Source organism: Nannospalax galili, unplaced genomic scaffold (genome assembly GCF_000622305.1).
Source record: "Nannospalax galili isolate Female #2095 unplaced genomic scaffold, S.galili_v1.0 scaffold854, whole genome shotgun sequence".
Taxonomy (NCBI): Eukaryota; Metazoa; Chordata; class Mammalia; order Rodentia; family Spalacidae; genus Nannospalax; species Nannospalax galili.
Window position 1 is genome coordinate 2,657,058 of NW_008334957.1, and position 26,301 is coordinate 2,683,358.

The following is a 26,301-nucleotide window of genomic DNA, read 5'->3' on the forward strand; positions in this document are numbered from 1 at the left end:
AAATGTATTGCTATATTCACATTCATAAAAAATGGACATTAGATGAAAGAGAGATGGCTTAGCAATCAAGAGCACTGACTGCTCTTGCAGAGGATACAGGTTTGGTTCCCAGCACCCACATGGTGGTCTACAACCACCAATAACTCCAGTTTTAGGGGATACAATACACTGTTTTGGCCTCTACAGGTATTGCATGCACATGGTTCACTTATATATATGCAGGCAAAACACTCAGATACATCAATAAATCTTTTTTTGTTTTATGTGTATGAGTGCATCGTCTGCATGTATGTAAGTGCACCCTTTCTGTACAATGCCCATGAATTCAGAAGACGTCAGATACCCTGGAACTGTAATATTTGTTAGTCACCATGTGGGTGCTGGGAATAAACCTAGGTCCTCTACAAGAGTAGCCAGTGCTTTTAACTCTAAACCACTAGAGCAATCTCTCCACCCTCTTTAATTCTAAGTTCCAGGCCAGCTGGGGCTACAGGGAGACCTTATCTCAAAAAGACACCCCCCCAAAAAAAAAGAAAGAAAAAAAGAAGGTAGGTTGGATTCTGAAAGAAAACTTCATAAACTTATGGGTAGCTATAAAAAATAGCCATGTATTGTCATTTGGATGGTACACTTAACGCAGAAATGTAGTCACTGGGGTATTTGGCCATCAAAATGGGTTACCAGGTATGACAGCTTAATTATAACATGGGACATGAGGATATGGTTTAGCTCTTAAACAAAAAACATTCAGGTACAAGCTGCTGGACTGCATCTAGTACCTCACGCCTGTAATACCAGATCAAGAACTCAGGGAGTCATCCTTGAGCCAAGGCCAGCCTGAGCTACATGAGAGACACTAACTCAAAAAACAAACAAAAAAACAAAAACAACAACAACAAAAAACCTACAAAAAGAATCTTGAAGAACGGTAACTTCTTTGTATGTGAATTCTCAATATTTAGCACATAATCTATATAAGTACAAGTGCTACTGAAGCAAGCAGGTATGTAAATCCAAACTTGATAATGAAAATATTTATTCAAACCTAACTACAGTATAAGATCAAACTGAGTTGATTAAACATTAACTGCATGATATTTAGTTCTTTGAATAGACCATAGTCACATTATGAAAATTTCTTACAACATAAATTTTGGCAATTAAGAAGGCATAATTTCTACATTGAAAATGTCTTTGTTAGGGTAGGATGGATTTATTCTTTAAAGGCCCAGTACAAAAAAAAATGGTTGAAGAAAGTACTTTTTAATAAAATATACACCCATAGAAAAAAATCCTAATATACTGATATTCAGTTAAACAGAAAGCACTTAAGAAAACATACTTTATATCTAGGCACAATTGGTCAAGTATTAATGATAATTTCTGTTATTACTTAAAAAAGTTTAAGCCAGCTTTTCAACCTGACTGTGTGTGTTTGAGCCCAATATAGAGAAGGCACCTCTCACTCCCCGTAAGGACCTTTTGAGAGTAACTCTTTATAACATTTTTAAGGGACACACAAAGTTCTATACCTAAGTACAGACATAGTTATTTACACATCCCATTTTAGGAGAAAGTAAATTACAATATAACTATGATTTGTCTTTTTACATTTTGATGAACATGACTCTCTAAGACACCAAAAGACATTCCTCAACAAAGGTATAACATACAAGATTTAAATTAAATGTGCATTGGTCACTATTATGTGAAAAGTTCTATGAATTAGTGCAATTCTTTGTATCCCCAGTGCTTAGGGAAAAGTTTATAGAGATATATAAAGAAATCTCAATTACTATCTAACTCATTTTTTTTATGGCTCAAAGGTCTAAGCACTTAATATTCTGTAAAAGATCTTTAAAAGTTATAAATGAAAAGATCAGAATACTCAATAATGGTTTATAAAAATCTCTCTTTAAAACAAAGAGAACAGAATGACCAGAAGAAATAAAGTATAAAATTCCAGAAATATAGTTTTTACTGCAATTATGAGAATGGGTGGTTAAATATTTTTAGGGGGAAAAAATCCATCAAACTTCTGTTTTCTGATTAGATACTTTACTAATCAGTTGAGGTGGTTATCAGGTTTTTGTACTTAGTGGCTATATATTTAAATGTATTACTGAACATTCACTGAAGGTTATTTGTAAGAATAAACATCACCTTCCTCCAAAGAAAATGAGAAACTATTCCAGATGAATAAGCTTCAGGCATCATAGGAAGTAACAACAACAACAACAACAACAACAAAGTGTTAAGAACATTAGGTTGATTTAACCTCTATTTCAACAACATATATACAACATTTACAGTATGCAATTGTCAGAGCTATACAATTTTGCAGATTGGCTTTACTTACATTTCTGCACATTTTTCCTAAAATAAAAATATAACAAGAAAGTCTATTTACAGCCAGGAAGCTGCTTCAGAAACAGCATGGTTTAGATATAAAGTGAAATTTCAGTACAATGAAAGTGCAGGTCACATTTTCAGACTCTTTTAATACCCCACTTCCTACACTCAGTTTTAGGGATACTAGTTTTAAAGTTACTGTTCTCAAGATGTGTAGGATGTTTACTCATCATAATGCAATGATAACAAAAATTTGTCCACATCCATTCCTGCTGGAAATGAACTAGGTAGCTTCTTTTTCTGTCAAAAAAGAAGAGAAGGAAAAAATAAGCTCCAGGCCAGATAATTTTCTTAGTAAATCACCTAGAACATTATGTTGGGTTCTTCTACAGACTATTAAAATTCCCAGCATTTTTTTTAGCATGTGTCACCACGCCCGGCGAGAACACCATTTCTTTAAGGTGGTCACTGCTGACAAATTATAAACTTCAGAAAGCTTTACTAACAGACATTTTAAAATTAATTCCATTTATTTATTGTGTGCATGCATTCCCACTAGTGTAAATGCATACAAGTCAGAGGACAATTTTTGGGAGTTAGTTCTCTTTCTACCATTTGGAAGGAACTCTGGTAATCAAGTCTGGCAGAGAGCATCTTTACAGGTGAGCCATCTCACTGGCCCTTCACTAACAGATATTAAGAGTTCTATAAACTTAGTAAGTTTCAAACACTAAATAAATATGGAGGTACTTTCTATATACTATTAATAAGACTGCAAAGCCACAGGGTAAGATGAAGTACTCTATGCCAAATAATGAGGCAGAGAGTATGAGAAGCTAACTAAGCATGGTTAGTTTCAGTGCCAACAAGCCCCGCTGGTACAGGATTCAAAGCAGGCTTGCAGGTAGGTATCAAACAATATTCCACCCCTGCCACCTGTTACCTCAAATAGTATACTTTCTCTATGACATCTAAATACTGTTAACTCAATCCACTTAGAGCTAACAAATTTGAAATAAATTAGCTTTGTCAATGCTATTATCCTTGCATTGCCTTCCTAGACAACTGTGATTACAGAAAAAACACGGGAACATTAATTTTTCTGCTGCTCTGTTTTTTCGTCTTTAAGCACCATGGAAGAGACGGGAAGACATGTATAAAACCTCCATGTCTAAGATAAGGAAGGTGTTTTTCTTGGTAATTCCACATACTAATGGTTTCTCAGTCTTTCATGTTTTATGTCACTCCCATGAAAAGTCCTGGTCATATCATGACAGAAACACTACTTTTCCCAAAGAAGATAATCATCAACATCTTAAGTGATTGTTTTGAAACACTGTTTCACCTAGACAACTTCTGAGTATCAGTATGACCAGAAAACACTAGTAAATATATTCTGTCAATCAAAACTCAACACTGTCTTGACCAGATCATCTGGTCAGGTAGCTGTAAAAAAATACTGAATTCTCTAAACGTGTACACCAAAGGGAGAGGAGTGGAACTGATATTAGAACTTTCAAACTTGCCTTGATTTTCTTCTTCTTCATTGGTATTGATGAATTTGCAAGATTTTTATTAGAAGCACGGGAGTTTCGCTCGCGCTCATCCAATTCCTCAATTTTCCGCTTTTTTGTGGTACTCCTGGAAGATGTTCTAAATTGCTGTGTGTTATCTTTCAGAGGAGTTGCTGACGTCCTAGAGATTGCTGCTCTAGAGAGAATCATTAATGTGTGGGCAGCCATGTTTACACTGTTTTCACTGCCTGTCTCACTGGCAGGACTGCAGGCAGGCAAGTCTGGAGTGACAGGAGGGACCATGACTTTGGGTATGCTACTACCATCTTCACCATAACGCCTACTAGAAGGGGCCTTGATACCGTTTGTAGGCTCTTCTTTATGCTTTTCCCCAGCTCCTGAGCCAGGTGTCCGGGGTATAGACAAATCACTTTCGGCAATTCTATTCACTGGGCTGTGCAACTGAACATCCTGTAATATTTCTGTATTAATTAAAGAACCGGCAGATTTAGTTTGTTCTTGTTTTAGGTCTTTCACAGTGCCACCTAGTGAAGTAGGATTTTTACTGTTTGAAGATGTGGCTTGTTTTTTGGTCAATTCTTGCAGAGAAGCTATGGTTTTCTCACTTCGTAAACTCCCATTCTGCTGCCCAACAGGCAGTTTTGAAGTGTCTGGATTTTTCTGCCTCTCCCCATCACTGCATAATTCATTCTCTTTGTTAGCTGTTGCTTTATGGAAAGATTCAAGTGCCAGTTCTGTGGGTGAAGCTTTCTTTTCTGACTGAGTTTCTCTTAAGGTGGTATGTCGGCTAATGGCACTTTCTGATTTAGAGAGAATCTTGGGCAAAGTTTTCTCTCTCTCTTTTTTAGTGACATTATTGGAAGGGGGTTTTAAGGTGGAGGGCACAATGGGCGGGTCAAGATGGGGCAAGGAAGTTTCATTCTTTTCCTTGTTTTGGGATATCATCTTATGGTTTGGCCCCTGTGTATTTGTCATAGAAGAAGCACTGCTATCAAAACACAGCACTCGCCTGTGACTTTCAAACGGCTTGCTAGCAGGAACTATGCTCCCTACTGAGGGAGGAACTTTGATCTTGATCTCTTCCAATTTTTTCCCAGATTCAACGGCCATATTCTTATCAAAAATTTCAGTTCTACCCACCCTAAAAAAATAAAATAAAATAAAAATCTCATATTTAGCAATATAAATCCGTTATGTAATTTGAGCATTCAAATAATCTATGACACAAAGTACTTTATGCTCACCTTTGTGTGTGACATGCAACAGAAAGGCTGCCTGAATCTGCCAAATTATTTATCTGTTTCCCTGGAATTATAAATGAATTTATTAGAAACAAGAAACGTTTCTGAAAGAATATACGCCTCTAAAAGAGGATGGAACAGATGACACTATAATACAAAGTGAGAAAAACATTTTTTTTTTTTTGGTCTTTTTGAGACAGGGTCTCCCTGTAGCCCCAGCTGGCCTGGAACTCACTATGTACAACAGGCTGGCCTTGAACTCACAGAGATCTGCCTGCCTCTGCCTCTGGGCACCACCCCAAGAAAAACATTTAATGACAGTTAATATACAAATAAAACTTTCATATATTACTTTAAAAAAAAGAGCTTTATTATAATGTAGGCAAGATGACTACTCATCCATTCTACAGAGGAAATATAGAGATAGACCAACTGATTGCTTCAATTTCAGGCAAATAATATGAATCCTGATTTTGGATTTATAAAGTATAATGGTCCAGATGGCACTTAATGCACCATAGTTGTCTACTAGTATCTGTGAGAATGGACCCCCATGGATATCAAAATCTGCTGATGATCAAGTTCCTTACATAAAAATAGAGTAGTATTTGCATATAACTTGCATATCCTTGAATCATCTCTAGGTCACTTAAATGACAGAATAAAAATGCATGTTAAATACTTGATATTGTATTATTGTTCAGGGAACAATGACAAGAAAAAGTCTTATATGTTCAGCACAAATATAATATTCAACCTCCCAAGGTTTTTACTACCTATTGTTAGTTGAATCTGCAGATGTTGAACCCACTCATAAGAAAAATCAATTAAACTCAGATCAAGACAAAGATTTTTATAAGCAGTATGGGGCATGGTGTTATCTGCCTTTAATTTCAGCACTACAGAGACAGAGGCTGGTGGGGAGAGGCTTTAAAATAGATCAGAAGCAATGTATGTGAGACTTGGAGTTTGGATGGAAGAAAGTCAACATAAAGAGCAGAAATAAGACTAGAAAGGACTTTCTCCACCAAGAAGACAGATGGTGTACCCAGCCACAGCCAGTTACTCATGCTGAGCTGGTACAGCCCAGGAAAGTGATGTCAAACTCTGAGGACCAGGTTTGTTCTAAGAACGAGGGAGAGATAGCACTGCTGGAAACCCAAACTGGAGGTTGAACTCAGTTCAACCTGGAGAAGAGTGAAGCGTAGCCAAGTCATGGACACAGAAAGGAGGTAGGAGACCCCGAAGTTAAGAGAATTGTAATGTTCATTATTCTCACACCCTTGACCAGACCAGTAAGAAATTAGAACTGCAGGAAAAACATAGCAGAAAGGGTAATATGATGCAGCATCCTGATGGAAGCAATAGACTTTACTCAGTAGACTGGAGATAGCTGCAGGGGTATGGTAAGAGAGCATGAAATTGAGATTCTCAACAGCTCTCACCCTGGTCACAACAGGGAGAAGCTGTTTGGATCACAGGAAGTTTGGGTAGAACTTCCTGCAGTATCCTGAGAGAACTGAAGTAAACACAGTGGGCTCCTTTTAATCAGGAAGAAATACTGATTAAAAACTTAAAAACAAATTTTTATTTATTGTTTTAAGTATATGAGTGTATTGCCTGCATGTATATGAGTGTATTCATGTTGTGCAATGCCGCGGATGTCAGAAGAGGGCTTCGGATTCCCCTAGAACTGGAGTTAAGGACAGTTCGTAGCTGCCATGTGGGTGCTGGGAATCGAACCTAGGTCCTCTGCAAGAGCAGTCAGTGCTCTCAACAGCTGAGCCATCTCTCTAGGCCCTGATTAAAAATTTTATTCCTTTTTGTTTTTATTATTTTAGTGTTTATACTTTTGTATTTTAAGTGTTTAGATGTTGTGTTGTAACTTGTATCTCACTGGAAAAGGCTTTTATGTCTCTCTAAACCTAATATACAGTATTTTTCTATTGCTTTTCATACTTCTAACCCATATACTTTATCATTCTTACTTTACCCCTTCTTTTCTGCTTTCCCATTCTTTCCTCATTATTTAAAATACTGCTACTCTTGAGGCTGGAAGAGATGGCTCAGTGGCTAAGAGCACCTGCTGCACTAGGGCAGGTCACCATCATTGTAACTAGTTCCAGAGGGTCCCACACCCTTGTTTGGCCTCCTCAGTCAACCAGGCATGCATGTGGTACATATACATATATGCGAGCAAACATTCACACACATAGAAAAAAAACTTTAGCCAGGCATGTTGACAGAAGACTTTAATCCCCAACACTAAGAGGCAGAGGCCTGTGAATTTCTGTGAGTTCCAGGCCAGCTAGAGCTATATAGTGAGACCCTGTTTTAAAAGCAAAATCTAAAAAGCAAACAACAAAAGCCCTAATATTCTTCCTTCTTTCTTTCTTTTGCTTTTTTGAGACAGGGTCTACTTGTAGCCCCAGCTGGCCTGGAACTCACTATGTAGACCAGGCTGGCCTTGAACTCATAGACATTCATATGCCTCTGCCTCCTGAGTTCTAGAATTAAAAGAGTACACCACCATACCCGGCCTCTTATTTCTTAAAAAGATTTTTTCAGAATCCTTCTTCAAAAAAAGACCAATAACTGTACAGAGGACAAAAAATACTCAGATAAGGAAATGAATCTATGACCTGAAAAAGAAAGTTTCCACAGTAGATGAAATAATTAGTAATTTGTAGGAAAAATTTAAAGACATGAAGGAAAAATTCAGGAGGGAAATTGAGATGCTGAAAAAGAACCAAAGGAAAGTTCAGAAAATCAAAGAACCAGTCAGCCAGTCACTCAACCAATCAAACAAAAATCATAGAACAAAGGAAAGGGAGTGAGTCCCTTTAGCACTCCAGAGGTTCAAGAATCACTGATACTCTAATGAGATGAGATTTTTCTAGCAGTCAGCTCAGAAGTGTTATGTTTGCAAATAGAAGACACAAAGTCTGGGGTGGGAGGGTGGAGGGTGGTAGTGTGTAGTAGGCTGAAGGTAGAAAAGGGGAGGAGGTGTGACTATAATGAAAATCCACTGTACAAAATTCTTGAATAAATAAAATTTCTCTTAAAGCGCTAGCGCATAACATACACAGACACAGAGAGACAGCAGAAAGCATAATCAACAGACAAAAGCAGGCAGAAAGACCAAACCTAAGAATCCATGGGGTAGAAGGAGCAGAGGTAAAATAAATAGGTTCAGACAATCTAGCCAATGAAACTATGGCAGAGAATTTCCCAAATCCAGACAGAGACATCCAAATAGAGCATTTAGAACCCCAAATAGACATGGCTGAAAAAGAACCTCCCTATGACACCTAATAGTCAAGATGTCAAAAATACAGAGTAAAAAAGCAAGAGCAAATGATGTAAGAGAAAAATACCAATTCACAGAGGCAGAAATTGCTGTCACAGCCCTAGAAGCCAGGAAAGCATGGAATGGTATTTCCAGCCCTGAAAGTAAATAGCTGTCAATCATCATTGCTACACTGAGAACGAATGATGGAGAATGAATACAATCACAAGTTAAGGCAGTTTAGGACATCTAGGCTAGAACTGCAAAAAATTCTTAAATGTAAGCAACAGTTTCATCCACAAGAATACAGGAAAGAATATATTTCATGAGAGAACAGATGAACAAGAGAGCCAGGAAGAAAGAAAGCAATCATACGACTGAACAGACTGCATGTTGAGTTTTTTTGGGACTGGAGTTCAGTACCCAGTACCCATGACAGGTAGTCATGGCTGCCTGTAACTGCAGCTCCAGGGGATCCATGCCATCTTCTGGCCTCTGCAAACACCCGTACATTTCTACAGCGACATACATACATAGACACATATACATAAGCAAAACTAACTAGAACAACATTCAATAAAATTGTAATAAACAGCAAACCCCTATCAATAATGACCTTGAATGTAAATGGCCCTAACATACCAAGTAACAGACACAGGCTAACTGACTGGATTGAAAAACATGATCTGGGCTGGTTAGATAGTTTGGCAGGTAAAAGTACTTGCTGTCAAGCCTGATAACCTGAGTTTGATTCCTGGAACCCTCATAATAGGAGAGAAATGACTCCCACAGGTGTTGTCTGACTTCCAGCACTGTGGCATGCTCCCTTTCTAAACATCACATACACAAAATGTTGAAAAAAAGTTAAAAAATAAGATCCAACTATCTGTTGTCTTCCATAAACTCATGTAAGTAGTAAAGACACCCATCAGCTTAGAGTCAATGGTTAGAAATCAACCTACCAAGCAAATGAAGTTTTATGCAAGCTGGTGTAATGATACTCATATTGGATAAAGTAAGTTTTAAACCGAAACTAGTCAGAGAATGCCATTACACGTTAATAAAGGGGAACAGTTCGTCAAGAAGATTTAACTATTATATTTATGCGTCGAATCTTGCGGATCCCAGTTTCACAAAATAAACATTAAAAGGTCACACAGATATTGACACAATAGCAAAAGACTTCAGTATCTTACTTCCCTGTTGATAGGTTTTTCCAAACAAAACTTAGCAAACCAAGTTAAGACAAACCAAACCCCACAAAACCCCTAAACAAAAGCAAACAACCCCCCCAAACAAACCAAAGCCTTCAAAGCTAAATTACAGCAAAAATCAATGGATTTAACAGATATCTAAAAACTATTTCACCCAGCAAATAGGGAATACACACTCTCAGTGGCACAAAGAGCCATCTTTCAAACTGATCCCACCATAGACCACAAAAGAAGCCTTAACAAAATAGAAAAAAAAGGGGGGAAATAATTCCTTGTGTCTTATCAGTCGACAGTAGACTAAAACTAGAATCAGTAGCAAGAGTAATCTCAGAAACTACTCAGGGAATACTGTGGAAGAAGGGATAGACAGAATCTAAAAGCTAGAGAAAGGGATGGAATACTGTGGAATGCTCTTTCAGGAATGGTGTTGGTGTTGCACTCAACCCCCAACAGCTGTGATTACCTGTGTAAGACACACACAAGATTAGGCCCACCAGTATTCTGTCATGTTTTTTGGGTCTCACAAGGCCCCGTCTTTCAGGGAAGATTTATATAGGCAATTAGTAGTTGCTGGATGGTAGGCAGGAGTTCAAAAGGCCCACCCCTACCTGAGGAGCTGTTGGAAGTTAATGGTTGTTGGGGGAGGCATTTCCTTCAGTGATGCAGCCACTAGTAAGCTGCTCTAACTCCTTACTGCTGTTCACTTAGCAACCCTAATTAAACTCACAGGCACATAGGCACAAAAGGGGGACTAGTTGGGAAGAAGGGTATCAGTGTGAGACGAATGATTAAAGTATGTTACACACATACATCTGTATAATTTCCTAATCTATGCTAATAAAAGGAGTAACCCCAGATACTACACAAATACTTGGAGACCGAACAATACACTTTTGAATGAAGAATAATCAGAGATTGCAAATAAATAACCTAATGATGCAGTTTCAGGTTCTAGAAAAACAAGTCAAACTCAAATGTGGTAATTAGATGGCAAAGAATAATAAAGATCAGGACAAAAATTAGTGAAAGACATTCTCTATAAAGATTAATAAGCTTGTAGTCAAACTAATGAGAACAGAAGACCCAAAATAATGAAATTGGAGGTTAAAAGGGAGACATTATTAGAAGACAGTCCAATGAAATCCAGAAGATGATTAGGGAATATTTAGAGTTAGAAATTCCTTCTTTTCCAGCCACTTTCTTGAGATGATGGCTCACTACATTGTTCAGTCTGTTCTACCCTGTTTCACTCTTCCAAGTGCTGGGCATACAGGTGTCTGGCCAGAAGCTTAGTTTTACCTTGCAAGCAATAGGGAACTGCTGGCATTTTCAGGCATTTGGATTTGTTTCTGAGGGGCAGGATGGAGGGGAGACTCTTAGCTAACAAATATAGACTGGACTAGAAAAACAGATATTAAAAATGAATACTAGAAGAGGGCACTATTGGTATGACACAGAAAAATGATAAGTATTAGAATTAAGAGGTGTGTGTGCTAGCCCAGAGGCAGGTGGATCTCTGTGAGTTCAAGGCCAGCCTGGTCTACACAGTGACATAGTGAGTTCCAGGCCAGCTGGGGCTACAGGGAGACCCTGTCTCCAAAAAAAAAAAAAAACTGTGCTAAGAGCGACTCAATAGAGATGTTAGCGCTTCTCACAAAAATAGGGAATATGGTATGAAAAGCTTCTTCAACATTCCAAAATTGTCTGGAAAAGCAATGATTATACTTATCTTAAGTAGCTCCAAAGATCATACCAAGGACCAATGGGCCAAAGCTAAAGCATTCGACAAAGAAAAGCTTTTACCAGAATTAAAGCTATCGAATAACAGAGCTGGCCGCCTTCTAACAATTGCTGGCACAACTCTTTATGTAAAGGTGGGAGGAGTGCTTGTTAGGGATAGTATGGGTGCCCAAAAAGAGAATATTCAGTTGTTGCTTTAAGAAAATGAAGATACAAAGTGGACATTAACTCAAAGAGAAAAGTACCTGTACAAAGTTTGTTTCTGAGTCCCTGAGCCTTCTGAGATTTTGGAGGAATGGGGAACTGAGGGATACTTCTACTGCATACAGGAGCTGCTAAAGGCATATGGAGTACCTGAAAGGGAAAAAGTTATTAATCATGCTACATTTGGAAAACTTCCCCCACTATTTTTGGTTCATAAATACTACCTGCTGAGAAGGAGTAGGAAATGTACTTCCATTCTGTCCAACAACAGATACAGGAATCATGCCCACCATCCCCTGGAGTACAGGCTGGACTGGAGAAGCAATTATGATGGCAGAGCCTAAAAAACAATTCTCATTAAAATCATATTTCCTCTGAATTAGTATTTTGAAATAAATTCTAAGACCAACACATTTTTCCCGACAATAGCCTTAAAACAAAAAACAAACAAAAAAAAAAACCCCAAAACCCCAAAAACTTAAATACAACAGCAAAGCTAACAAATCAAGTCAATCTGAATATTAAGTTTTAGGGCATTTAGTGATAACTACCATAAATAAGCATGAGACTCTATTAAATACTAATCCCTCTAACAATGAATAGTGAAACTAGAAACTGAGTGGTGAATGTTTCCAGTTTGAGCCCTATACTAGAAACCTATAATTCCAAATGAATTCCTATAGTCCCAAGCTATTTACCTAATGTATTATACTGCAATGGTATTGGTCAAAAAGAGCACAGAACTTCTACAACCACATAAATAATGGGGGAAAATTATAATGCCGCCAATGTCCTTAGAAGCAAACCACAATTACTGGTACAGAATTAAGTTCTGTTCTGTAAATGAGCCTTTTCTTAATACACTAGCTACTCCTATCACACTGATCTTATTTTCATATAAACTCATTAGTCTCTTACATACCTATGTATGCTTATGCTACTTCTTTGGCTATAAAGACTTCCTTTACCTTCAAATCTTATCTGATTTTTCATTTATTGCCTGCATGTATGTAAGCGCACCCATGTTGTACAATGTGTAAAGAGGTCAGAAGAGTGTCAAATTCCCTTGTAACTGGAGTTATGGACAGTTGTTAGCCACCATGTGGGTGGTGGGCATCTGCAAGAGCAGTCAGTACTCTTAACCTCTGAGCTATTTCTCCAGCACCCCACCACCTTGAGTTTTAGCTCAAGTTCCATACTGTGTACCATTTCTGACCTCTCCTTTATCGCCTTTGAAATAGCATTTGAAAGTGCTCTAACACATTTAACACTTACTTGTTAGTATTTAATCAGATTTCATTACACACATTAGTACACATGGCAGTGTAGATGAATGTGCCGTAAGTTCTCTCAGAAACATACCATTAAGGATGACTTACGAGATAAGTCTGTCAATTACTAATTACTTGCAATAAATACAAGAGCCCTGTGGAGATCTAAGGATGGGAATCACTTCTAGATGGTAGTAGATAGTGAGAAGTTAGAAACAGTTTATAGAAGAAATTTAAGTTGCTTTTGAAAGTCTATCTGAATGACAAATTCCTTTAAAAATGATGACTATAATAGCAATTTAAAAGAAATCTGCAGAAGCTGGAGAGTCAGCTCAGCAGTTAAGAGTACTAACTGGCTGATCTTTCAGAGGACCCAAGTTTGGTTCCCAGCACCCACATGGTGGCTAACAATCATCTGTAACTCCAGTTTCACAGGATCCAATGCCCTCTTCTGCCCTTGTATGCATTGCACAACACAGGTGTCCTTACATACATGCAGGTAAAACACTCATGCACATAAAATAAAAATAGAAACATTAAAAGTCTCCTGCAACATTGAGTTTTAGTTAGGTATACTGATTAATTCATTAATTAAGACTTCTTATAATTTATTAGTGCAGACTGAAAACTGTGAAAATAAAAAAACCCTCAACTGTTAAATCTGTGGCCCACTAGATTCCTGGATCAATCAGCTGGCACAAGAGGCATAAGCAAAAATTCCAAAATAGTTCTCATGAGCTATGTATGATATACTATCTCCTAGTCAATGATTCACACCCAAGAAAATTAGATTCCAATCCAGAGAAAGAAACTTCAAAACATGTACACTCATGCACACATATTCATTCAGTGTTAGACACAGAACCAACTGTTTTGCAAATGCTATGTAAGTGCTTTTCCACTGTGCTATATATCCCCAGCTCATCTCCAATAGGTGCTTTAAGTTACCTTGTGAAAAGTTTGGTGAAACAGCTTGGTTGACAGCAAAGACACTGTTAGACCTTGGTGGTGTCTGTAACTGTGGTGGAGGTTGTGCAGTCATAGCAGAATTTCCAGGCAACACCACTACATTAGATTGACTGACAGTTGTTCCCAAGGCTGTTGGATCAGTCACACAGGTAGCTATCACAATGTTATTTGAATTGCCAAAAGTTGTGCTTGTGGCTGGCATCAATTGTATGTACCCTCCATCCTTGGAAACACATGGTGTAACATTGGCTGAAAAAGCAATGCCATCCTCATTCTGAGTGTTGTTTACCACAGGATCCTCAGGTTTGAGTACTAAAACATTCTGTTCCATTGAGGCTGAATCCCCTACTTCAACAGATACAATAGCACTTGTAGTTTCCTCTGAAGATAGGCATTTAACTAATTCTGAATTTTTGGCAGGAGATTTAGGAGATGAGAGAATAATTGTTGGCAAGTTTTCTCCACTGATACTAGATACAGCACTGTTAAGTTCTGCATCTGAGGAGACAAATGGGTCATCACTAATGATAATTTTGAGAGAGACAATACTTGATGCATCTACCTCTGTTAAGTTACTGCTAGGTTTATCATCAGTATTCTGGGACTCTTGAGAACTTCCCACTGAACCACCAGATTCCAAAGGAATTGAGTGCTTATTTTTTACAGGATTACCTTCTCCAGGTATCAGTGCAACTTCTTCACAGCTATTATTTCCACCTAAAGAGAGAAAAATAGTATCTCCATTTTCCTTTACAGAAGATGAAGAGTCTTTTGAGTCCGAAGTAACTTTCTCAGATTTACATGGCTCAGTTTTGTTTCCTGTATGATTTAACTCCACAGATGTCAAATTATTAGATGGTTGTTTAATGGAAGGGACTGAATCTTCAAGATGAATTTCCGTTTCTTCAGATGCATTTAAACCTAAAGTTTCAACAGTCACAGGTAACGTTTTACTTTGAAGTAAAGGGTTATTTTGGCAATCTGGTGGTGGTTGTGCTGCAACTGGTGACACACTATCAATTTCAATTTTACTGTGGGGAGTTTCACTAGAATGTGGTGACTTCGAACCATGGGAATTAGTTTTGGCTTTTACTATATTGTTAGAATTTTCACAAAATTGACTCTTAGGTGGCTTTCCAGTTAATGGAGAACTTTGGGATGAAAGGTGAGAATTTTTCCCAGAAAGAATTAAGTTTTCATTGTTAGTTTCACTATCAAGTGACAAAAATGAAGTTACTGGTCTATCAGGCTGTAACTGAGACTGATTTAGTGTATCTGGAGATGAAGAATTCTTTTCAACCTCGAGAGCCATTTCAGTTTCAGCGGGCAACTGACTGGTGTATAACTCAGCACAATGTTCATTACATTCAACAGAGTTCCCTCTTTGGTTAAAGTCACTCAAATTAGACACAGACTCAAAAGTAATGTCAAGATTACACCTCTGTTCCGTAGGTACAGCTGTTTTAAAGGCTTTTTTCTGAATGTTAGAGCTTATTTGAGAAAAGTTTTCCTGAGATTCTGGTGGAAGCACATCATGGTTGCTGCTATTCTTCAAATCACTTAGTACATCTTCATTTTGATAGGAAGTACAAAATGGAGGCTGACCAGATTGACCATCTGTAAAATACCAGTATGATGGAAAGTTACAGTCAGTGTGCTTAACTTCTGAAGCAGTCATTTTTACTGTTCAACCTACTTTGCCATGTAAATACTTATCTTTTGGCATAGCAGTAAGTTTAAGTCTGATACACTGTCAGTTTCCATTCTCAAGTATATATATATAAATCTATGTTTACTTTCTAATTGTTGATGCCACAGCAAACAAACGCCAAATTGTTTCCCAAGTTTCTTGAGAAATAGATACCACAAAGAAGGAAAAAATAGACATGTTTAAGTACATCTAATACTTACTAGGTCAAAAACCAAAAACTGGCTCCTCATGTAATAGTAGTATTTTTCTACCTTGACTTTTATGAGTCTTTCTGCCTAGATACATAGATTTTCCAGTTTTTCCATTTTACTGACCTTATTTCATCAACACATTTTTAAAAAAAGAAATTATTTTTTATTTTTATGAGTATTATGCCTGCATGTATATAAGTTTAACCATGCCATGCAGTGCCCTAAGAGGCCAGAAGAGGGTGTCAAATCCCCTGGAACTGGAGTTATGGACGGCTGCCAGCAGCCATGCTGGGTGCTGGGATTTGAACTCAGGTCTTCTGCAAGAGCAGTCAGTGCTCTTAGCCACCGAGCCATCTCTCCAGTCCCTACACCTGATAATGAGATCAAGATCATTTTTCATGATTAACATTTGATTTCTGTGTGTACTTAGATCCAACTGCCTCTGCCTCCCAAGTGCTGGGACTACAGGTGTGCGCCACCACGCCCGGCTTCTGTGTGTACTTTTAAAAACATTTAACATATTTACTGAGGACCAATCGTATGCATGGTTCTGGAATCCAAATATGAATAATCCAATCTCTGATCTTAAAGATTAAGATAACTAGGGAAACAAGAAAATTATAAAAGCATTTGCAATTCAGACAATTTATCTGAACTAATATGGAAAGAAATAATCGGGAAAAACTAAAAAAATGTCTACCAACTATCATAACTAGTCAAATGAAAACTGAGTAGAGACCAGTGAAATCTATATTAAGGGAGACAATAGAGGATATTATGTTAGGTCACATAAATATAGAGGAAGTAATATTAACAAAATACTGCCTTGCTAGAGATTGAACTGAGGTCATGCATATAGAGTTTGAACTGAAATTAATCATGTAGAGACTGAACTCAGGTCATGCTACCACTCACTCAAATTCTCAGCCTGGAAGTGGTTTCTTAATCAGATGACAAGACTTTCTTAGAAAGCAAAATTTCAAGTTTTATTTTGTTTATGGTGAAGCTTAACGTGAACCACAATCTTGTAAATATACATACCACCGCCCCCCACCCGAGTTCAGCCTAAGAAATGGAGGATTGAGCTTGGGTGTTCACGAATTCAAAGAGGCTACAAAACTAGTTTTTGTATATAAGGTGTAAACAATTGGAAGCCATTAGGCATTTTAAGATAAAACTAACAACAGTAAGTAGAAATAATGATCAGGCTTAACTGACTAAATGAATTACACGGTACTGAAAAGGCATAGTTTAGGAGAGTCATGAGAAGCCAAGATCATAGTCATCTCTGAGCAGAGATGTGGGAAGCAGAGACTACACAGGGTATTATCAGGAAAGTTTTTTGTGGTACTGGCAATATTTCACTCTTTTCACTTGAGAAATGTTTTCATGTGCACTTTTTGGACTTGATTTCATAATTGAGTTATACATTTTCATTATCTACTTCTATATATTTATGTTAGTTTACAGTAAAATTTCTTTTAAAATATTTATTTTTAAACTATATGTCTGTGTGTGGATATGCCATGTGCACATGGATGCTCATGAGGTGAGAAGATGATGTTGGCTCTCTTGGAGCTGGAGTTACAGGCTATTGTGAGCTGCCTAATGTGGGTGCTGTGAAACAAACGAGTCCTCTGTAAGAACAGTACATGCTATTAACTGCTGAGCCATCTCTCCAGCCCTGAGTTCTTTTAAAATTTGGCTGGGTGTGGTGACGCACGTCTTTAATCCCAGCACTTGGGAGGGAGAGGCAGGCGGATCTTTGAGAGTTTGAGGCCAGCCTGGTCTACACAGTGAGTTCCAGGACAGCTGGGGCTACAGGGAGACCCTGTCTCAAAAAGACCAAAACCAAAACCAAAACCAAAACAACAACAAAAAAAATGGCATACACTTTAAAATACTATTTAGTGATAAACTGCTCATGTGTACTACTCTATAGGAGTATGAAAATTTAACTTTTTAATCAAAGTGCTAAAGACTTGGGAGCAATTTTTCTTTTAGAGAGGAAATTATAAATATAAAAATGACCTATATAGTAATTTGAAAAGTTTCCAATTTAGGCAGTATGTTCTGATTCTGAATTGAGACTAATATTAACATTTTGATCGATGACATTAACAAAATCAAATTCTTACCAGATTCTTCTGTTTCAAAAGAACTTTTAATTGCTAGATTAGTTTCTTCAGCTAAGACTATATTAGGATTGGTTTCCATATGTTGACTAGAAATGCTTTGTGATATATTTTTATTATTCTTTGTTTTACCTGTTAAAAAGAGAACAGGGAAATAATTAAATGACCAAACTAAAATCAAGCATGTTTAATCATGTTTTTTGCTGATTTTTCTGAGACAGAGTCTCATGTAGCCCAGGCTGACCATGAACTATGTAAGTCCCATGTGCTGAGGATTATGTGTGTGCCCGGCACTTTTTTTTTAAAGTTTTTAGGGGGCTGGAGAGATGGTTCAGTAGTTAAGAACACTGAATGTTCCTGCAGAAGACCTGAGTTCAAATCCCAGCACCCACATGGCAGCTAGCAACTGTCTATAACTTCAGTTCCAGGATCCGACGGTCTCTTCTGTCCTCCGCGGGCATTGCATGACACTGGTACACTTACATACATGCAGGCAATACACGCATACACATAAAAAAAATAAATTTTTTTTTTAACATGTTGCTTTATATGTCATTTACATCTATAGATATTAGGATTTCCTCACCATACTGTTTCTTTTTTAGGAGTTTTTATACTATGTTGCCTTAGGCTGGTTCCAAATTTACTGGTTCAAGCAATTCTCTTGCCTCAACCTCCTGAATGCTGGGACAATGCACATGTCATGGTACCTGGCTAGAACTAGAGGTTCTTTTTATGAGGATATTCTAGAAGGTCCAAGAATCTGCACATTTAACAAGTTCTCTGATAAATTAGATTCTATGATTGACAGCATGCTGAGAATTTTGCATTCCTTCTGGGTCACTCAATTATATTTATCTGTACTAAAATAGACCTTAACAAAGTTGATTCAGCATGTTGACTGGCCAAAATGTTCACAAACACCAAAAAACAAAACAAAACAAAACAAAAAAACAAAACCAATTCTCCATTTTTTATAGCTGAACTTTCCTAAATTAAAGAATAAAAACCCAAAGATACTCCTCTGGCTTTGCTCCATGTCCATACACTGTTTGCCTTAATGAAATAGGAACTTTTTCAGAAGATTGGGGTGATGTTACTTTATTCAGGGTAAATTACCAAAGAGACTGGAGAAAATTTTCTTCACCTTCCTAGAATAAATGGTCTTTCTTACCATAATCAAAGAGATCAAAGAGTGCCTGAAATGCTGGGTCTGATTCTGTCTGTTCCAATATATCTTGTATTGCTTCTTCAGACATATGGATTTCACTCTGTAAAATAAGAATGAAGGCATGATACTAATAGATCAATACAGTTTTAATACCAGAAAAATAATTAGTATTCAACGTATTTTACTTTTTACATATGTATAAGTATTTCTTTATAAGTAAATTTCTTGTGAGCATTAACTATATGCTTATTTAAAAAGAAAGTTAGACTTCTGTTAGGGGGATTAGAAGCTGCCTGCCTCTATGCGATTCAGTAAATGAGAAGTCAGCATAACAAAGATCAAACTTTACTCTAGAAAGATTGTGGAAGAACATCTGGAATCACAGAGGGGTGACAGGACAGCTTCAAAGTGTGAAGAAACAGGTGGTGATACAGCAAAGAGTACATAGCACATAGCTCCAGCTGCAAGGCACCTGGTTGGGACAAGAAACAGATGTCTCACCCAAAATCTATGCCAGGAAGCAGGAGTGAAAAAGACTGGGTGCCCTACCTACAAGAGATACCCACAGTTCTTCCAACTCTCAAATTCAGTTGGGGGTTTTGAATTCAGTTGGGAGTTTTGGTGAGGTAGTGACTCCTCCATTGTGATAGGCCAACAGTAAAGAGGAGGTTCATTTTGTCTTAGAGGGTTGTAAATGGGCACCTTCTTGACAGGAATCCTACCAAGATCTAGCTAACCTAGGGGCCTAAGAACAAGGGATAAACAAGTTAGGGAGCTTGGAATCAACCTGCCAGAGCTGTAATGAGAGACAGTTGTGGAGATGGGAAGGCCTGGATGTAGAAGTAATGAAAAGTTCAAGTGGTGGGCTTAGGCAGTGAAGGAGGAAGTGGGTGATAGTCTTGTTCTCTGTGGCTTGGTAAGCCCATCACCGAGGATAATTGCAGATCTTGTTAGCCCTGAGCCTGAGGTCAGTGAGTAGATCACAGGAACTGCCTAACTGCTATAAGATTCATTGTAGGGACTGAGAAGTTTGGAGGTCCAGTGGATTACTTCATATCTATCTTTAGCCACATCCCTTTAGCAGGATATTTAATGCTGACAGGGTTTTCAAATTCTGGAGGCTGGTATGCCTATATATATCTTAGTGCTGTGTTTGCTTTCCTACTTCCAACAGACGCCAAGACACCTGACGGATAAAACACTGGCCATTCCAGGGTATATGAACTGCAGTCGAGTAGAATGGGTGAATGTAACCAGCCTATAGCTTGCAAAGCAGAGAAGCTACTAAAATAAAAACAGCGGCTAGGTACTAGCCTAAATTGAAGGAAACAGAAGTGTTCAAGAGACTCTTACCCTCTACCTTTAACCTGGCAGACATCAATTTTAGAGTTCCTATAAGAAGTTGCTCCAATACTTCAAGAAAGGATTTTTTTTTCCTTTTGTGTTTCCTTTTTTCGTCTTTTTGAGATAGGGTTTTCTGTAGCTCCAACAGGCCTGGAACTCACTGTGTAGATGAGGTCAGCCTCAATTTTACAGCCATCTACCTACCTGTCTCCTGAGTGCTGAAATTAAAGGCATGCAGTACCACACTGGCCCCTTTATTTTTTTTTACTACACTTTTAGTAGTATTTCAACTCAAAAAAGCCTTTTTTTTTTATATATATATTTCATTCTACTTCTTACATTTATCTGATTTTGTTCATGCTTTTTTTTTTTTTTTCTTTCTGAAACAGGGTCTCCCTGTAGCCCCAGCTGTCCTGGAACTCACTATGTAGACCAGGCTGGCCTTGAACTCAGAGATCCACCCGCCTCTGCCTCCTGAGTGCTGGGATTAAAGGTGTGTGCCACCATGCCTGGCTTATGATTTTTTTTTTATTGGTCAACAGGTTACGATTGTTTTTTTTTTTCCTTCCTTTCTGTAACACCTTCTACATTCTTTGATTTAACTGTTCTTTTCTCCCTTGCCCTGACCATTTCCATTTATTTTTTTCTATATTTAACCATCATTAATTTTTAAAAAATATTCATTATTTTTATTTTATGTGTATGAGTGCATTGCCTGCATGTGTATAACTGCACCCGTGTCATGCAATGCCCACGGAGGTCAGAAGGCATCAGATTCCCTTGGAACTGGAGTACATTGTTAGCCAACATGTGGGTGCTGGGAATTGAACCTGGGTCCTCTGTAAGTGCAGTTAATGCTCTTAACCGCTGAGCCATCTCTCCAGCCCCAGCATTACTAATTTTTAACTTTGTTCTATAGTCATTGATAATATACTAGTTAGCTTTAACAGATTTTAATAGATTTAATACTAGACGTATTTCCACATCTAGTTTGATTTGGTGTTGCTGTAATTATTTTCTCTTCTTTGAGTGGTAGGTACTAGGGAATGGAGCCCTTAAACAAAGAACCATCTCAAAACTAGAAAAGAGATCAAAATGAAGAGATTACACAAATAACAAAGACACTCAGGAAACTTGAAAAAGCAAAGCATCATGCCATCACCAAGAGAGAACTCTACAATCAATGACTACAAAGACCCTGAGATGGTTAAAATGAAGGAAAAAGAGTTCAAAAGTCTATTTCATAAATTAACCAATGACTTCAAAGAGAAAATAAACCAAGTAAAGAATTCAACCCAGGAAACGGATATAGTCAGCAATACACTACAGTAAGTCAACAACAATGACAAGAAATTCAATAAGGAAACAGATCTTGGAAAAAACCCTGAATTTTGCAAGTGTAAGTTTATTAATCAAAAAAGCATAAGACACAAGGATAAAAATGAGTATCAGAGAAGGAAACTGGTAACTAAGACTGAGAAAACACACATTTAGACATTTAGGATCATCTTGTTCATTTTGTTAAAGACATATGATGAATCCAAGTAATATTTAACACAGTATTTTACTATATCTTTAAATTACTATACAGTTCATAGCAATATAGAAGAAACACAATACTATGTAGTACTGCTGTTTATTATTACATTTGGGTGATGAAGGACTATTATAAACTGGATTTTATACAACTAATTTTTTGAAATGAAACCAAAATGCCATTAGTTTTAACTGTATGTACTATACACACACCCACACACACCTATAAACATCTACCCATACCGGAAGTCCCAGGAGTTCATCAATTGAAGTTTCTGGCTCTGTAGGGTTGCTATCTGTTTGCTTAGGTACTTGAGCAATACTATTGTCACTGTAATACAGAAAAAAATATTCTTTAGCATAGTTAGATGATTAGGCAAAAACAATTAAGAGATTATATATATATATATAGCTCACCTCGTCAAAAATTTATTAATGTTTTCTGCAAGCTTTTCTTGAAGGGACTTGTTGCTTAATATTTTTTCTCGTGCATTTTCAATAACCATTTGCTGAAAGAGAAAAATTAAAATTAGTATTACAATAATCCAAACAAAGCCAATGTTTACAGTCTCGGCTACTTGGCAGGTTGAGGTAGGATTATTACTTCAGGTCAGGAGTTTGATGTCAGTCTGGGCAACATAGCAAGACCTCCTCTGTAATTAAATAAAGGATGAAAAACAAACACACACCACAAAAAGCAATCAATGGCAACTGAACTTAACCCTAAGTGAAAACTCACAAGTTCTAGTACCTCCTTCCATAGTAATACCTGACATAGATAGCACTTTATAATTCAGGAATGATGTCACAAGTTTTTGACCAACTTTTTTCAGATGCTTACAGAATGCAATTCTAGATTTTTTTTTTTTGGTCTTTTTGAGACAGGGTCTCCCTGTAGCCCCAGCTGGCCTGGAACTTGCTATGCAGACCAGGCTGGCCTTGAACTCACAGAGATCTGCCTGCCTCTGCCTCCTGAGTGCTGGAAATAAAGGTGTGCACCAGTATACCCGGCTTCAATTCTAGACTTTTTAGTTTGTCATACAAGGTTTTTAAATAATCTGATCCTGAAATGCCCAAGTGCACTGCATGATACACCATTAATAAGAATTTAGTTTCCTCAATGTACCAATATTTCTTATTTGGTGCATTTGCCATGCGTGTATTCAGTATGCACTACTTTCTACAGTTAAGATTCCTTATCCCTAGGCAAGGTCATTCTGCTGCCCTCATATTCATACCAAACACAAAAGCATGCACATAATTATTATACAAACATTAGCATCCTTAAATTCGGGAGTGTTTCAAGTTGCAATGTTTGGAATGGTCACTTACTTTTTCTACTGCAAATGCATTTGGATCCTGCAAATTCCTTATTGATGAATGAGGTCCAGATGAAGTACCAGTCTTCTTTTGTGAGTCACTGAAATACAAAAGCTTCTCTTAACATTATGTCTAACAGATTAACAATACAAATTTTTTTAATACTTTAAAAAATTTTTATTAATTTTTTTTAATGTGTATGCATGTATTGCCTGTATGTAGGTAAGTGCACCCATGCTGTGCAATGCCCTCGGAGGTCAGAAGAGGCTGTTGGATTCTCTGGGACTGGAGTTACGGACAGTTGTTAGCTGCCATGTAGGTGCTGGGATTTTAACCTGGGTCTTCTGCAAGAACAACTAGTGCTCTTAACCGCTGAGTCATCTCTCCAGCCCCATATTACAATTTTAAGATCATCATGGTAGAAGACATAAAATTTTGTGGTTTTTTTGGCATAAGAACCAAGTGAGGGGGCTGGAGAGATGGCTAAGTGGTTAAGAGAGCACTGGCTACTCTTACAGAGGACACAGGTTCAGTTCCCAGACACCCATATAACAAGTATCCATAACTCCAGTTCCTAGGGATCCGATACTTTCTTCTGATCTTTTAAATACTAAATATTTAAAAGAAAAGAACCAAGTCAGAACAACATAAAAAAGCACTACCAGACTTGGACCCAGAAGAAATGAATTTGAGGCTTTTTTCATATTTTATCATTTCTATTTTATGTCTTACCTGCATGTGTGTAACAGCACCCATGTCCTGTGATGCCCAAGGAGGTGAGAAGAGGGCATTGGATGCCCTGGAACTGGAGTTAAGGACAGCTGATAGCCGCCATATGGGTGCTGGGAACCAAACTCGATCCTCTGCAAGAGGATCTAGGATCTAGTGCTCTTAACCACTGAGTCATCACTCCAGCCCCTTGAAGACCATTTTCTTTCTTTCTTTCTTTCTTTTTTTTTTTTTGGTCTTTTTGAGACAAGGTCTCCCTGTAACCCTCACTATCCTGGAACTCACTATATAGAACAGATTGGCCTCGAAGTAACAAAGATCCCCTGCTTCTGCCTTCCAAGTGCTGGGATTAAAGGTGTGTACCACCACGCCCAGCAGCTATGTGGTCTTACATATGTAAGTTCTAATACTCTTATCCATTTTTCCTTTTCTTTTTTGGGGGGGGTGTATTGGGGATCAAATCCAGAGCCTTACACTTGGTAGCCGTGTCTTCTAAAACAGAGCTACATCCCTAGTACCTCTGAATCAATTTATGATGAAATGAGACCAACTGCATTAGTAGGTTTATGGAAGAATAAAGTCTATACAGATCTTTTAATAAGGCCAACCTTTTTGAAAATGTTACTGATATTGTTTTACTATTTTATATGGCTAAGCCAGAAAGCTTGGAATGAAGCTTTTATTTAAAGGAAGCTTATAACAAAGTCAGCCTTGACTTAGAGAACATTCACAGTAAGAACTCTAATTAAAAAAATCCTATTGGTTAACAGATGAGAAATCAGATAAAAACCTTTTAAAACTGATCTCTCTGACATAGTTTTCAAAGAAATACAGGCTAACTAGGAAAGAAAAAAAGTCTTGGAAAACTGTATTTGAAAACATTCTATCAAACAATTTAAACTTGAGTGTTTGTGAACCATAAAACTTACTAATATTGGGCTGGAGAGAGAGCTCAGTGGTTAAGGGCACTGCCTACTCTTGCAGAGGACCCAAGTTCGATTCCCAGCTTGACATCGTGGCTAAAAACCGTCTGTAACTCCAGTTCCAGGGGATCCAACACTTTCTTCTGACCTCCACAGGCATTGCATGACATAGGAGCACTTACACACATGTAGGCAATTCACTCATACATAAAATAAAAATAAATTAGAAAAAACTTACTAATATAATTTATATTTACAAACATTCCCCAAAATTAAGATAACATCATTTGTAAGATACACCATTATTCTGCACACCACTATAAAAACTGTAAAAGATATGCCACACACTGAGGATGTAACTCAAATTTAATCAGGTCAGAATACTGGAAAAGATAATGTATTTTGGAATGAATGTGTGTCAAGAACTTAATCTAGCCTTGCTACTTTATTCATAATATAAATACCTCACTATAATTCTTTTTTTTGTTCATCGTAAATGAGTACCAGCATTGTGTCTGTGATAAAAAGCATTTACCTTTTACGTCTACCAGGAGACATTAGACTGGTATGTGTTTTCCTTTCCTGAGGGCCAGGAATGATATTTAAAGCCTCAGTAGCTGTATGTTAAGAAAACAAACAGTAAGTCAAAGGAACTGAAAAGGTTTTAAAATTTGTAATGGGATGAGAAACATTAATGACTGTTATTTATTTATTTTTTGGTCTTTTTGAGGCAGGGTCTCCCTGTAGCCCCAGCTGACCTGGAACTCACTACGTAGACCAGGCTGGCCTTGGACTCACAGAGATCTGCCTGTCTTTGCCTCCCCAGTACTGGGATTAAAGGTGTGTGCCACCACACCCAGCAGTGACTGTTATATTAAATTCAGCAAACATTTTCCCCCCCTGGAGCCAAGGGCCTTTCACTTGCTAGGTAAGTGCTCTACCACTGAGCTAAATCCCCAACCCCTCAGCAAACATTTATTAAGTGCTTACTATAAGCAAGGCATTGTATATTATGACTAATGCAATATAGTTCCTATACCTTAAGGTTTTCACAAAGATACAAAATACAGTTTCAACAACAAATATAATGTAACACACCAAGAAGAAAGTGCAAAAAGCATAAACTAAACGCTTTGGGTATAGAAAAGTATTTGGAAATGGTAACAAGGGGGCACTTAATGGAAGTAATAATTTGTAGTTGTACAAAGCCTCAACTCAAAACTGAGAGAGATGTTCCTTGAATTCTAATCCAATGCAACTACTAATTCTCTCCCTCACTCTATTCTTTTCACTATGCAGCAAATATGCATACAATAAGCAAGACATAGCGCAGGATTACTAAGTGTATTTCCAATACAGAAATATACAGAATTTCCAATGCATAAAGGTTGTAGAGTATTGTAAAGATATTCTAGGAAGATAGACT

At 37.5% G+C, this 26,301-nt stretch overlaps 1 protein-coding gene across 3 annotated transcripts in view; it reads right to left on the minus strand.

The window, feature by feature from the left end:
• Nucleotides 1-2,102: 2,102 nt before the first annotated feature.
• LOC103731334 (protein NPAT) overlaps nt 2,103-26,301 on the minus strand; it is a 40,119-nt gene continuing 15,920 nt past the window's right edge. For 2 of the 3 annotated variants that reach the window (XM_008829713.3, XM_029561895.1), the window contains 12 exons: nt 25,411-25,492; nt 23,236-23,323; nt 22,321-22,412; nt 22,147-22,234; nt 19,027-19,123; nt 17,856-17,984; nt 13,795-15,432; nt 11,800-11,915; nt 11,617-11,725; nt 5,132-5,192; nt 3,879-5,028; nt 2,103-2,652 (listed from right to left, as the gene is read on the minus strand). In XM_008829713.3, the coding sequence (XP_008827935.1) occupies nt 2,575-2,652; nt 3,879-5,028; nt 5,132-5,192; nt 11,617-11,725; nt 11,800-11,915; nt 13,795-15,432; nt 17,856-17,984; nt 19,027-19,123; nt 22,147-22,234; nt 22,321-22,412; nt 23,236-23,323; nt 25,411-25,492 (3,728 nt within the window). In that variant the 3' untranslated portion in view covers nt 2,103-2,574. The remainder of the gene's footprint in view (nt 2,653-3,878; nt 5,029-5,131; nt 5,193-11,616; nt 11,726-11,799; nt 11,916-13,794; nt 15,433-17,855; nt 17,985-19,026; nt 19,124-22,146; nt 22,235-22,320; nt 22,413-23,235; nt 23,324-25,410; nt 25,493-26,301) is intronic. The other variant, XM_017797302.2, reaches the window with a different exon arrangement.